The sequence below is a fragment of the Chiroxiphia lanceolata genome, chromosome 7 (genome assembly GCF_009829145.1).
Source record: "Chiroxiphia lanceolata isolate bChiLan1 chromosome 7, bChiLan1.pri, whole genome shotgun sequence".
NCBI classification, from domain to species: Eukaryota; Metazoa; Chordata; class Aves; order Passeriformes; family Pipridae; genus Chiroxiphia; species Chiroxiphia lanceolata.
In genome coordinates, this window is record NC_045643.1 from 6,576,800 (window position 1) to 6,591,175 (window position 14,376).

The 14,376-nt window shown below is 39.5% G+C and overlaps 1 protein-coding gene and 1 long non-coding RNA gene across 7 annotated transcripts in view; one reads left to right on the plus strand and one right to left on the minus strand.

The window, feature by feature from the left end:
* Window positions 1-3,747: 3,747 nt before the first annotated feature.
* Window positions 3,748-8,915, minus strand: LOC116789314. Its single transcript, XR_004357980.1, has 2 exons — window positions 8,822-8,915; window positions 3,748-4,190 (listed from the first exon to the last, which is right to left on the minus strand). It is a non-coding gene; the product is annotated as an uncharacterized LOC116789314 (long non-coding RNA).
* The window catches only part of VWC2L (von Willebrand factor C domain containing 2 like), a 423,395-nt gene continuing 417,580 nt past the window's right edge, over window positions 8,562-14,376 (plus strand). The window contains exons 1-3 of one of the 6 annotated variants that reach the window (XM_032693027.1): window positions 8,562-8,780; window positions 11,505-11,551; window positions 11,967-12,065. In XM_032693027.1, coding sequence (XP_032548918.1) covers window positions 8,738-8,780; window positions 11,505-11,551; window positions 11,967-12,065 — 189 coding nt within the window. In that variant the 5' untranslated portion in view covers window positions 8,562-8,737. Of the gene's footprint in view, window positions 8,781-11,504; window positions 11,552-11,966; window positions 12,066-14,376 lie in introns of those variants that run through there. The other 5 variants (XM_032693013.1, XM_032693014.1, XR_004357976.1 and 2 more) reach the window with 5 other exon arrangements.

Genomic DNA, 14,376 nt, shown 5'->3' on the forward strand with positions numbered 1-14,376 from the left:
AACCTAATTACCAAAATTTCAGGTGTTTCATTTGAACAAAGTAAGGTAACCCATGAGCTATACAAATGGGGTATTATACAAATGAAGAAATAGGTTCTCTTCACAATCTTAATAGTTTTATAATTGAGATTCATGCATAAATGAGGAGAAAACAGACTTAGCCATGGGTTTATGAAGTATGGCAAATCTCATTTTAAAAAGGAGGGATGAAGAAAACATTGCTGACAAGAACTTTACCTTCCTTAGCTTTAGATCTGCTGGGCCATATCATAGTGTAGCTACTGCTATTTTTATAAGCTTTATGCAAACCAGTGTTCCCTAAGGCTGGTAACAAGAAAATAATAAGCAGCTTCGAAAAACCCAGTCATTTTACTTGTGATGATGAGAGCCTGTGAATGATGAACTCCATGGGTTCAGTTGATTAGATTCGGTCCAGCTCCATCTTAAGTCGACAGGAAAACCTCATGTGATTTCACTGAGGGTTGGGCCAACAGGTTGCTGTTTGCCTTTAGCAGTCAGTAAAATCCTGGGGGGATGTCTGCATGCACAGTGTGCACACTGATTTTCAAATTGTTAATTCTGTAGTCAAAATGTCTCGCTACGTTCGGCAGGTGCTTGTTAGAGACGGAGCCTGGGGTTGGGAAAATGGACCATGAAGATGATTATTTCTTCCTGAATTATTCACTGAAGAACCTTCTGCTTGTAAATGAGATAAATTTATTTGACACGTGACCTGACCACATGCCAGTCTGAGTAATTGCTGGCTCACTGTGAAATCACCTGGCATGGGCTAAGGAGGGTGAAGGCTTGGCAAGATGCTCTGCCTTGCCAATTGGAGTGTAAAAGAAAGACTGTCCAGGCTCAGAAGTGCTCCAGCTGATGGTTCACCAGGGGTCTGACATCATGTGAAGGCTCTCAGGACAGCTGAAGACAGACATGCACTTTGCATTGTGCTGTATGTGCAATGCTCCTTTCTGAACAGAGAGAGATGGAGAGAGGGAGGAGGAGTTTGAGTCTGGACTCATCTGTACTCCTGAAACAATTCTGCGTCAGAACCCAACTTCATGTGTAAAGATGCTTTCATCCACAAGGTTGTATTTTTTTGAAGCAAGCAATTTTGCCTTCTGCAAGAGTGGGAATTACAACTGTAGTCACTTGTCACATGTTCAAAACTAACTAGATGTGGAAGTGCACCCTGCTGAGCTGGTCACTTTTGAACCATCACTTTTCAACAGAACCATCTCAAGAGTGGTCAACCTTACACTGCGCTTGCAAGGGTTTGCAAGAGCAGGGTAGGCAAGGCAAGGGAAAGAGGTAGGCAAAGTATTTATTTAAAAGTCTGGTTAATTTAAACAGATAAATTATGTATTCCTTAAATAGCTATATCATCTTAACATCCAGTGGGATAAACTGCCATTAAAAGTAAGGCTGCATTTCTCTGTTCTTTCCCAGTGGAAAGAATTCAGCAGCCATCAGACTGCCTTGTAAATGCCTGTTCTGGACAGCTCGCAGCCTCGGTAGGGTGGTACAGTAATCAACATACAGAGCCAGAAACTGCCTTCTCTGGTCACAACAGCACTGGAAACAGCTGTATCTGGAATGGCATCCTGCTTGAGGGCTTGGCTATCTCATCCCTGGCCTCAGGGAGTGGACTGGAGATGGGTAGAGGCCCAGATGCAGCAAGTGTCTCATCGACACAGGCAGTGCAGTTGCCTTTTACAGAAAGGGAACAAAGGTGGCAGAGCCAATTTTAAGGATTCAGAGTCAACAAAAGCCTTTTGGGTTCAGGTTCCTGGGTCCCTCTAGTCCTCTCTAGATTCTCCTTTCATCTTAGGGATTTGGCTCTAAATTACTGGGAACATATCTGAAGTATAATGTGGCATGAATTCAAGCAAGAATGTACAGTAAGTTGAGCTTCCAGTGTGTGAGCTGGTCCATTTTAAACCACTTTGAGCATCTTAAAGTCAACCCAGGGTGCCCAAGACCTAAGTCTAGTTTGAGAAGCTGAATAACCAATATTTGCTCACTCTATTCTATACCAAAATGAGCAAATGGCTTGATAGCAAAAGTTATGGCTGTGCTATAAGCAATATGAAGGTAAAAGAAAAGAACTTAAACATAGCATTTCCAGATTTCAATTTTGTGGCACTTCGATATTTAAACAAAATATTACAAAAACCACAAAGCAGAGCTTTGACATTTAGGTATAGGGTGTTAATATTGTACTATTGCTTTCATCAGAAGTATGTGAAAATGAAAGCCAGGAAATGCTTCATTCACATCACAAATGGCAATTAGTATTGGATATAAAGACTTTTTTTTTTTTTTTCTTTAGTAATCTTTTATCCAAGATGTTGGATTTTTACAGAATTGGTGCCTGAAGTTCTATATTTTTGTTAATAATAACAAAGCAAAGAGATAGACATTGTGCAGTTCCCATTCCATATTAATCTACAGAAACTAGTGTATACTGCCACCCTTAGCTGAGTTAAGAAAGATTAGAGATGGATGTTTTGAATTCAAATTATTCATATTTTTGCATTCTCTATGTGGAAAAATGACACTGCACTAACAACAAACAAAATAATAGAGGAAGTTAAAATTCCATGCTTGGTCTCTACCAATGCATCCAGCTTTAAGCAGGCTAAAAACTCTGGTAGCAAATGTTGCTTTTGGCTACAAATCCCCTGATAGTCTTTGCCCACTTTGCATCAAATTCTGTGACCTCTCAGAACTTTTATTTTTGGTATAATTTCCTGGTTTTCTTAGAACAAGAATACACAGTTTATTCTAGGCTTATCTCTGAAAATATGTGTTGAATAAATAGCCAAGGGTTGTCAAACTTGCTAAAACACAAAATGGTTGGTCAGAATAGGGAAGACTAAAGCAAAAAGGAGGAAATGAGTCCAAGTAAGGAAAGCAGCAAAGAGCAAACATGTTCTGGGGCAACAACAGGGAAAAAAAAGTGAAGCAAACTGTGCTGTACCTTACTAAAATACAGATAAAGAGGACTGGGTGTAAGGAGAAAACTTGATTTTGTTGAAGCGCGCAATTATTTTGAATAATTTATGGGTTTACTACATGCATTCCTGTAAGTAAATTTTTAATCTGATTCTGACAGAGAAAATTTTGTTATGTGTGGTCTTAATGTGTGCACATATATACATGCTCTGAAAAAATCAAGCAAGAAACCAGCTAAAATTACTCAGGCACGTGCTAATCATTAGTATGAGATTCAGACTTCCAGTGGGAAGATGCATCACCTGGGTAACAAGTAGTGAAGTACCTGGAACCATGGTAAAATAAGCAAAAGGAATAATTTATGCCTGCTTTTGTGTTGCTTGTCCTTTAGCTCATGCATTTTTGGACATGGTGGTATCTTGACTCTTGCCTCTATCACTAAGCACAGATTAGGGTAACACAGCACTCTTCCTCAGGTCCTTTGTGTTAAGGATGCCTTTTCTTTTTACAATTGTCACATAAAGTTAGGGGGTTTTTTTTTAGCTTGTAGTAGGAGTGTATAAGCTGCTTTGAGGTCCAAGTTGCATAAATTTGATAAGCATATTCACTAAACTTAATTTCAAAGGGGAGAAGAACATATTAACTGAAAAGTCTCTAATTACCAGGAACAGATGATCATTAGTCCCTATAAGCTGCATAAATAACTTCGTGTTCATAAAACTGGGGTTTATAAGGAACACTGGTCACTTTACACTTGTAAAACAAAGAGTTACTGTATGACACCTCTTTTCTTTTAGCACAATTTATTCTATTTGTGACGCAGAAATGCCCTCAAATTTAGTACAGGGAGAGCCAACATGTACTATCTGTCCAGTGCTCCTGGTAATTTTCAAGGGCAACAACAGCCAAAGATGTGGAGGCTGTAGTTCCTGGAAACAGCAAGGTCAGTGTGGATAAAATAACTCTTGTATTATACATTGCAGTGTACAGACTGGATTATATACATCACTGTTGCAGTGTCTGCAGCGGGAAACCTGCGCTTCAGAGCTGTGCCCTGTGCTGTGTGATCCCGTTGTACCGATGTCTCACTGCATTATTGACAAAGGGCTTGACCATTCACTCCCAATTTTCTCTCTCAGCACAGTCAAAACTCCTCATACTTTTGTTTGCATTTGTATCGTTGGGTTTTGAGCACATCATCGTCTCTTTCTTGCTTTCTTGTGAAAAAGCTGTGAGAAATTGAAGCCAGAGTGAATTTTAGGAATTTATCAAAGATAACAATCTATTGCATTAGATGATTAAATAGTGTAACAAGTATTCCAGCTGATGCTTGTTATGCTTCAATAAAATGCATAGGAGGATGACCATCAGCAGAAGTGCTGATGCATTGGGAAACAGACATTTTTGCTTTCATCTAATCTCAACTCAAACCCTTTTTTATGAGACCTAATATATTCTACATCTAATCTATAGAAATACCTGGAAATGTAGCAGAGGTTTATTTATTGAATGTTCTTCTTAGAGAGTAGAGACAAAATACATTTAATAACTTCAGCTTAACTCTGCCAAACCTCTGGCATTTTAGTGTTACTTTTCCTACATTTGAAAAAAACCCACAAAACAGGCAACAAAACTAAACCCCCTCTTTTTATTTTTTTTTATTTCATCCAGATTATCTTTTTTTTTTCAGTTTAAATTATTTGAGAATCATATGAGCACCAGCACAGGAGCAAGGAAAAAGGCAGGAGTGCACAGAAGGAGGTAGAGTAGAAAGTTGATTGATTTAAGCTGTCATGGGATCATATTTATTGAAAATCCTACTCCATATTTTGAAGAACCCCATTCTGTTACATTCAAAGCTCAGCAAGGTTACTATGGCCCCTAAGCTTTGCAAATGTGACCTTTATAAAGATGAAGGCCTGGCATTACAGGTATTATTATAATGCTTCATACTGGAGTTAAACTGCATTTGGCAATCCCGATGTTTTTAGATGAACTTTATGTTTAAGTACCACCTCTTTGAGACTGTGTTTGCACTAACAAATTCCTTAAATTTCCTTCTTTTATCAAAAGTACTTTTGGCATACAACATTACAGCTAGAATAAAACAAAAAAAAAAAAAAAGGAAAAAAAAGTACTGCATCTCTTTAACTTTGGAAAAGTAACTGTATTTCCGCAGTACAGCAAAAATGCTGATGCTCCTCAACAGACATTTTGTTGGCTACAATGTTTGTGTCCTTTGGAAACCTGCATGGGTGTCCCCTCCTTTCCCATAGAAACTTTTATGGGATCTTTGTAAAATAAACACATGCAAAACATAAGTATACTTAACTTCCCACTCCCTGTTCCCCACCTGCAATACTCTGTGTGTGTAATGCCACCAGTTAACGAAATTTTCCTTGTAAGCAATTTTCATTTCCAAGTCTGTTACTAGTATCCTTGATGTGATTCTTCAGATAACTGTTAGCCAAATCCTGCATGTTACTCCGTTGTTGTACAAGCAGCTGCCAGATGGTAATACAGAGAAAATACATTTAACGTCAGTCACCTCACTGGAAGCCAGATGGCACAGCAGAAGTTGGAACAAGATGTTTGCCAACTCATTCTGGCTTCCAGCTGTGGTCCCGTGCTCCACCATGACCGTGTGGACAATGGTCTCTTGACTGTAATCGTAATAGTGCTGTTATGGTGCTCCTGGTCATGCTTTGTGCTCGTTCAGAAAGCTGAATGGGTGACATTGCCTTGTCCTTCCTCCCCAAAAGCTGTGCTGAAGAACAATTAGAAATGGGTGTGTGAGAGTCAGTGGGGCAGATAATTCTTTGTTGGCTGCTTGTCTGTTGTGATGAAGTGCATATACTGGACTTTTTGGATGTGTTCCTGCAGAGGAGAAAAAAAGTCACTGAAAGTAGCTCACATGGGTGTCCTGAGTTTTTAACTCAGCTTGTTAGAATTGTAGTCAATTTGTTTGTTGAATTCAGCAGGAGAAGATATTTTGCTCTGAATTCAAGGATAGTCTCTCAGTCTTTTAGTTGGTGGTATAAAGGAAAGAGTACCTGGCCCTTAGGGCTTGGGAGCACAGGCAACACTTCTGGAGCCTTCTAGTTTATCCAGTTTTCATGAATGATCCTTCTCAAATAGTCTGACTTGTCTGGCTGATCTATCTGGCTGATGGATCTGGCTAAAGTACCTGGCTCAGCCTTTTCTCTGTGAGAAAAGTAAACAGCCTGTCTAATGAAATGCTCAAGCTACAGCAGATGCTGCTTCAGTGTCTTTCTCACGAGAAGTTATGGGATACAGTAACAGCACTAGTTGCTGCCATTTGGGAGATGATAATCATTTATAACCCAGACTGTTACGAGGCTATAAAGCAGGGTGAATGGGGCGCTTGGAATTCAGCTTAGCAATAACCAAATACAATGTATTTATGGCAGGCGGCTCTGAACAAGGTAGAGAGAAACTAGTTGGCTTGTTATGCCTCTTGAAGGAAAATGATTGTACAATTAGGTCATTTATATAGTCACAATGAGATGACATAAGTAGTTTAGAAGTTGCCAACCAAACACTGTTTCGAAACAAAGCTTCAAATCTTCAGGAAATAACACTCTGTGACCAATGACTCCTACGTAAAAGTAAACAAATAAACTCTATGGATCCTTTAGGATACTGGCAAACCTCCACATATAGCAGAATTGGTAATCTAACTTCAGTCTTTTTCATAAAGTACCACTGCACTGATCATGTCTGACTGTTTTGCAAATGGGAGCCATAGCATGTCCTGAAATAGCTGGTGTCTGAATGTGGAACATAACTGTTATAAAGCACTTTGTGACTGCTGAAATCATACTTGAAAATCAGTAAAACAGTTATTTGTTAAAAAAAACGCTCTTTGCTTTTAGTTGTAGTTTATTTTGAGTTAATTTTCAACATAGCTAGATATCATAGAATCACAGAAAGGTCTGGGTTTGAAGGGAGCTTAAAGATCATTTCTTTTCAGCCCCCTGTCATGGATAGGGGCACCTTCCACTATCCCAGGTTACTCCACACCTTGTCCAACCTTGCCTTGAGCACTGCCAGGAATGGGGCAGCCACAGCTTCTCTGGGCAACTTGTGCCAGGGCCTCCCCACTCTCATAGCAAAGAATTTTTTTCCTAATACCTAAAACTACTCTCTTGGTTCTACCTCTGTGTAGCATTTCTTACTGAACCTATTACCCGTGCCCTTTAATCAAGCTCTTTTAACTATTCTTTCAATAAACCAAGAAAACCGAGATCCTTTTGTCTTTCATTATTAATTATTTTCTAATCTTAATCTTCCCTCAAGCACCTCTCTGAGCCCTCTTTAAGCTTTCATCAGTGTTCTTCAGTTGTGGATACCATACATTTCCATGTTTTAGTGGGATAGAGAAGTCATGCGAAAAATTTGTAGGGAGAAGTTAGGCCAGCAGAGACAGAGAACTCAGAGAAGGGAGAGAAGGATACTGCTTGGCATTTTTTTTGCTGTCAGCCTTTACACAAAGAATTGAACAAACCTGTTGCTGAGAGAAGTGAGTGGTATTAACTTAGATTAATCAGCTGTGCTTGCCTGTATGATACAATTAAAGTTACACTTTGTGATTTGTGGTGGAATTGGAAACTTCCCTAAGAGAAAACAACTTCATTTGTAGCCATCCCAACTGCATTATCAGCTTTTAAATCTGCAGTTTGGAAGTACTGAGTAAAGGATGCTGTACTTTATGATGCTACTTCTGCCTTTTTTTTTTTTTTTATATGCTCTGCTGGAGTTCAGGACTATTCTGGTGGGTTGGATATGAACTGAAGATCAGAGAAAATGGAAGTGGGTGAAACTGAGTTGTATAATTCATCTCAGTCATTACCCCAAAAGACAAGATGCAATCCTGCAAGAGGGCCTTTTTTTTAATACTCTTCAGAATAAAGTGATGTGACTAGACCGACACTCTTCCATCATATCCAATTCTTAGAATTTTTTTTTTTTCAAACTTGCAAGCAAAATTGGTGCCTCTCCCGTCAGCCCAACTATTACTATTTTTTTGATTACTTCCCCCCCCCCCCAGATATTTTGGGCACTTATTTTCTGTTACATGAATTCAAGCACTGATTCTGAGTTCCTATTGCATGTAAAGCCCCTTAGCTCAACTCGTTGAAAATTTAGGGCTGGGACCTCCAAGCTTATTTTAAAATAAGAAAAACAAACAGAAATTCCTTTGTAGAATCCTGCAACTTTATTTCAAACTCCAGACAGCCATAACGTGTGTTCTCCACAAATATAAGCCGCTTTCCCCAACTTTGGCCTGGGAAAACTCTTGCTCTTAAACTCGAATATAGAATTGTAGAATAGTTTGAAAGAACTTAATTTAAGCAGTCAGTCCTACAGGACTGAGCTCAGGCGAAACACCTGTTCCAGCTACACAGATGCTCTCTCTAAAGAAGAATTTAGTCCCTTCTCAGGAGTTTGAAGCAGTTTCCCCCCACATGCGCTGTTGTTTTCCTTCCTTTTAGGAAGGGCAGTGAGTGTTTACCAGAGGGGTCACAGGTGCCGGCCCCGAGGGAACGCCCTGGAAACCTCCAGAGACTCCCCGCCCTCGCACCGCGCCCCTCGCGGCGCCGCTCCCAAACTCGCGAGGAAGCCTCGCCTCGAGTTAAAACAGCTGATTTAACTTAAACTTAATTGAATTGAACTAAATTAAACCGGGGGTCTGTTCCCGCCGCGGTGCGAGCGCCTCTCCTCGCGAGAGGTCGCCCCCGGCAACGCCGCGGCCATGGCGGAGGCGGCCGGCTCTGAGGCGGCGTTCTGCCTGCAGAGTATCCTTCTTCCTCCCCAGTCTCTCCCCCTGCCTCCTCACCCTCCTTCTCCTCGGCTGGGGGTGCCGGTTCCCCTCCTCACGGGGTCCGTCTCCTCAGCGCTCCACCTGTCTCGGGCGGGGCGGCCCCGGCGGCTGCTGAGGAAGGGGGGTGGGGGTGGGGGGGTGGTGTCGGGCGGGGCGAGGGGAATGTAAGAGAGAACGGAAAAATCCCACCGCCTTGTTGGTTATTGTTCCTAGAAACTGAAAATGGGCTATATGTGTCCAGAGAAAGGCAGTAGAGCTGGGGAAGGGGTTGGAGCACCGGGAGCGGCTGCGGGGGCTCAGGGGGGACCTTCTCGCTCTCTCCAACTCCCGACAGGAGGGAGGAGCCGGGGGAGGGTCGGGCTCTGGCCCACGGAACAAGGGACAGGAGGAGAGGGAACGGCCTGAAGTTGCGCCGGGGAGGTTTAGTTCGGATATTAGGGAAAATGTCGTCGTCGCAGTGGTTGTCGAGCCCTGGCACAGGCTGCCATCCCTGGAGGTGTTAAAAAACCCGTGTGGAAGTGGCACATGAGGACATGGTTTAGGTGATGAGTGTGGGTGTGGTGGTAGGTTAACAGTTGGACTGGATGGTCTTAGGGGACTTTTCCAACCTTAACGTTTCAATGAATATGTGGGGTTTGGGGTTTTGACCCTGCAGAGGCAGTGGGGTCCTGCTCACTGTAACCCGGTGTTTGCTTTCCTGGCTGAAGGTCGGGGTCCCCGAGTGCCCTTTGGGAAAGCAGGAATTGCATCCTCTGCTGCTGATGGGGCAGCCAGAGCAAGGGTTAAATTCCTGACGTGAAAGGCTCTTGCCCCCTCTTTTGTCTTAGCTGCTGATCAGTGAACGTAAAATACCTATGGAGGAGCAAAAGATTTGTTATTAAGACTGTCCCAATGTGCTCCTGGAAAAAGTACTCTTTAATTTTCAAGTGCCTACCACAAAATAAGTGCCTGAATATTCATGTAGTTTGTGCTGAGTATAACCAAGTTATAAGGGCTGTGATACAGTAACCTAGACACAACTTTGTTTGCTGTAGCTCTTAGAGCAAAAAAACCCCTGATTCTTACCACATTTGAGTTGTAGGAAATTATCTTATGGCTTTCAAATGTGCAATTTTTTGGTCAGATGAGCCAAATTCTAGTTTTGCCAGGTGAGCTTTATCTATCCACTTTTCTAGCTGCGAGCTGCAAATCAAGAAGCTTTTTCAAGCTTTGTTTTAGAGGCTAAAGAATCCTGTTACACCCTGCTGTACGTTGTTTTTTCTTGCCTTGGTAAAATTAAGTTGTAAGCCAATATAAAGGTAACTTAAAAAAGTGGAGGAATGTCCTTTTCCAGCTTGTGCCTCAGTTTCTACTTTAGTGAAACAGCACAGCTGTTTTCAGTGTGGTGTTCTTAAAAATACACTGCCTCAGGACATGTGTTTAAAAGTAAGATTTGATATTCTTTGTTGGGAAATACAGTAGTTTTAAAAAGTAATTGCTCTGTTTTATAGTGCACCTAACTATAATATTTGAAAAAAAAAGAAAGTAAAAAAAGCCCAGGATTTTTAAAGTAATATTTTAGTCTGTGCACAGTGTTTGCAATGACATATTAGTTTAGACCACAGTGGATTGCAAGGACAGTCAAGTCACTAAAAAATTCAGGAAAAAACCCACAGAATTTGAGAGTTTACTTATCAAGGGATCATGACCTTCAACTGTTCACCTTCGAGATGGATACAATTGAACTGATAGTTTCCTGATGCTGTGATCATGGGGTCTTCAATGCAGATGATAATTTGACATATATTTTGTATCTCTACATATATATTCAGATATAAGGAACTTGGTGCAAAGCTGGAAAATCATCTATCTTTTTTTTTCCTTTTTATTTTCCTCTGTGTGTGAAGTACTGAATTGCCAGCTTTTCTTTTCTTTGGAAGTTAATTCTTGGTTTATTTACATGGGTCACTTGTAGGCTGATTTCCTAGGGAAACTGTCAACAAACAGCATCCTGCTAAAAACATTTCACTGTGCTTTCATGGGCTGTGAGGCTAGTGGATGAAAAGATGTTTATTTGGGTTTTATTTTAGACTATTCATAGTTATTTTTTATGAAAAGTTTAACTCTAAAGCATTTGAAGGAACTGTAGATAATTTCCAAATGAATTTTTACATTTTGAAAGGTCCTTGTAGATGTGTTGTGATTATTAAGGCATTTGTATCACCTCTGGTAAATGGTTCTTTAGTGTTTGGTCTCAAGTGTTTGTGTTTGAACTTGTACATCTGAATTTGCTAAAAAGGCTGTTCTCTGAGAGCATGGAGTTAGTTATGCTGGGAAACATAAAGCCTGTGGCAGTCCCAGTGCAGCAAGACCCCTCTCAAAGCTGATGATTGGGTGAGAGCATAATTTAGCCGCTGTTTTAATTTGGAACAGTGCTTGGCTTTGGACTTTGGGAGATCTGATGGGTCAAGTTTTAATGACTTTCAAACCTGCTATAAGAACTTAAGCCTAAATTCTGTCTCTTTGCACACAGCTTTCACTGGAGCTGGGCTTGTTCACCTCAAGGCTGAAAGAAGCCTTGAAAGTTGAAAGTGTTGTGTCGAAAAGAACAAGGGTGAAGGTGGGGAGAACAGCTTTAGAGATGGTTGGTTATGATGGTTTTTTCTAAGTTGGAACTCATCACATGCATCAGCTGTTTCAGACTTAACAAAACCTGCAGGTGTTACCATAACAGATGACTCTAAAGATGATTATCAGTGTGAAGAGGTAACTTATAAATTGATAATGTTCTGATATGTTTGGTATTCGTGTATCATTGTTTTGTTTTACTTCATCAGTCACGTAAACATCCTCGGAGAAATGACCCAAATCTCCTTTCAGGTGGTGATGGTAGGCATGCACTCATTTTTCAAAGGAAGATTTAGTGTTGGTTGATTTTTTAGGTAAAACTTTTATTTGAACATTTAAATTTTTTTTTAAGATACAGGTATTTCTATTTAGATATTTCAGATAATTTATAATGAATATTTCAGTAATATATATTCTATTTAAATGTGGCAAAGGGGTATTTTAACAAAAAGGGGATTATTTTCAGCAGTTGTACTGGGAGTGGGAACAGTGGTACTGTGAAAGAAAGATGTATAAAATATGTTAATACCAAACTTCACATAATTTCATTTAGGTTTCTGCAGATGATGAATTTAGTCTTCAGGAGGAGGATGAGGATCTGTTCAAGGCTTTACAGGCTATTCAAGAGCAGGCTGAAGATGCTGAAAATCTAGTAAGAACTTCCTAAACCTTTTTAGAGTCTGTAATTCAGTTTGCATTAGTGGCTTGAAATGTACACATCATAATTTATATGAATTGTTAAATATTTGTGTGGGAAAGACTGTCTCTTATTCGTTTATAAGTTTCTAGGAGTAAACATATGCCAGGGTGGAAAAGACAAGTTTCCTGGATTTCATCTTCATTTAATTTCTGTTCATTTTATGTTCCATAAACAGTTCGATATAGCGAATATATAGATGGGTTATTTAAAATATATTAATCTTATTACAGTGCATCAGCACTTTAGGGTTTGTTCTTTATCTGAGTAGACTGAATGACAATGTCATCCCTGGCACAGAAAAGAAACTGCATATGCTTAAGACCCACAAAAGGTGCTACTTGAATACTTTGCTAAAAGGGATTATTCATATATTAAAAATAATGAATTGTTACACTTAAATCAAAATATTAATTATCTGTCATTTCACACCATTATTTTTCGACGTTCCTTACATTTACAGTTTGATTTCAAAGCACTCATGTCACAGTTTAGAGCTGCACAATGGGATTTATATATTGCATTTTTCAAAATATGATTTACCTGGATTTACTAGATTATAACAATCTAATGGAAAAGTGCTTTTCCCTACTGTGTTTCTAATATCACCACTGTCTTGTAGCCTCATCAGAAAGGTACAGTCATAGTCTTTGTTTTGCAAAAGTAAATGATTAATAGAGAAAAGATCAAAGGATGTGAATGATTCTTAACATCACAATGGAGGGGAAAATGTGCATTTTCTTCTGCACTAGTGCATATCAACAGATCAGTTTTGTATTTTAGATCAAAGTTGGAATGGAAACTGGCAATACCAGAGTTTTATGTGCATTGAAACTGAATATGCCTGAAATGAATGGAAATATGGCAGAAGTGTTTGAGACTGAACATGCTTAATGTTAAGGAAGTAGGGAAATTTGTGTTCTTTAGGGGTAACTGAGGTTATGATTGTTTTACTGTGTGAGTTAAAATAGAAAGTGAAAAGAAAGGAAGAATATTTTTAACCTATTGATCTTTTGACAGTGGTATGTTTAAATCATCTTTTATCTCTTCATTGATTTGTTGAACCAGAGTGGGAAGAAGCAGTATGTTCATGTATATCCCATTGAATCAAACTGGAGAAACTGTTAATCTTTCCTCAAAACCTCTGAAGAATGTGTGTGCTCAGACCCAAATTCCCTTTGATTTTGAGTTTATGCTAATAGATGTCTGCATTCTTGCTGCTTGACTTGTCATTTGGAGGCCTCATTTTTTCCATAATCTTGAAACTGAAATAATATTTTCAGCCTTTGGTGAGAAAGACGTGAACAGAAAAATGTTCTAATACACTTGCTAGTTCCTTGACAGCTTTTATAACGATTTACTGTATATTTTGTGGGGCTCAGTGACTGGGTTGTTTGATATTAATTCACTGGAAAAACCAAATGCTGCAGCAAATGCTTTTGGTGACCTGAGTTAGTAGCACTGTCTTCTGTGAATGAATATTGAATCAACATCCAAACACTGAACTAAGAAGCACAGCAGGAGGCTGTCTTCTTCACAGCATAAATAAACATGGTACATTTTTTCAGTTATAAGCTTGAAATTTTGGCCAAAAAACAGGTGAAATTATTTAAGAACCATATACTGGAATAACTACTCTGATAGTTTTAAGTGATTGTGTATATTTGCTGTTCATATTAACTTGTATGTGTAATCCCATATTAAAGATTGCATTTCAATGCTAGATGCAAATCTTGGGTGAAGAAATTATATAGAGAAGGCACAGATTAAGTGACCATCAAAAAATATTTAATATTTGATATTTTCCAACTGCAGATACTAAAAATATCCACAATTTCTAAACCGAGTAACTACGGTTTCTTTTATGCTCTATAAAAAGGTCAAGTATAACAGGGAAAATCTGAGAAAAATGCTTATTTTCAAAGTTCCTTCTAAAGTAATCAACACTGCTTACTAAATGAAGAAGAGCAAACAAAGCAAATGAGAGATGGTGCTGTTCACCTTCAGCAAGAATAAAACTGGTGTCTAGGCATTAAAGCTGGTTTCCTGCAGGGGATACTGAAGCATGTTTTCTTTCCTTCTGGGTCTCTGCATGGGTGTGGGGAAACTACTGGTCTTTAAGGACTTTGGTGAGGCTCCCTTGGCAGCTGGTTCATGTTTTTGTTTGGATCCCAACAGGGAAATGAGGGTGATGGAGTTCTAATCTCTAAATATCATTTCCCTCTGGTCTGGTGGTAAAATGGGAGCTGACTCAAAATACAACTGT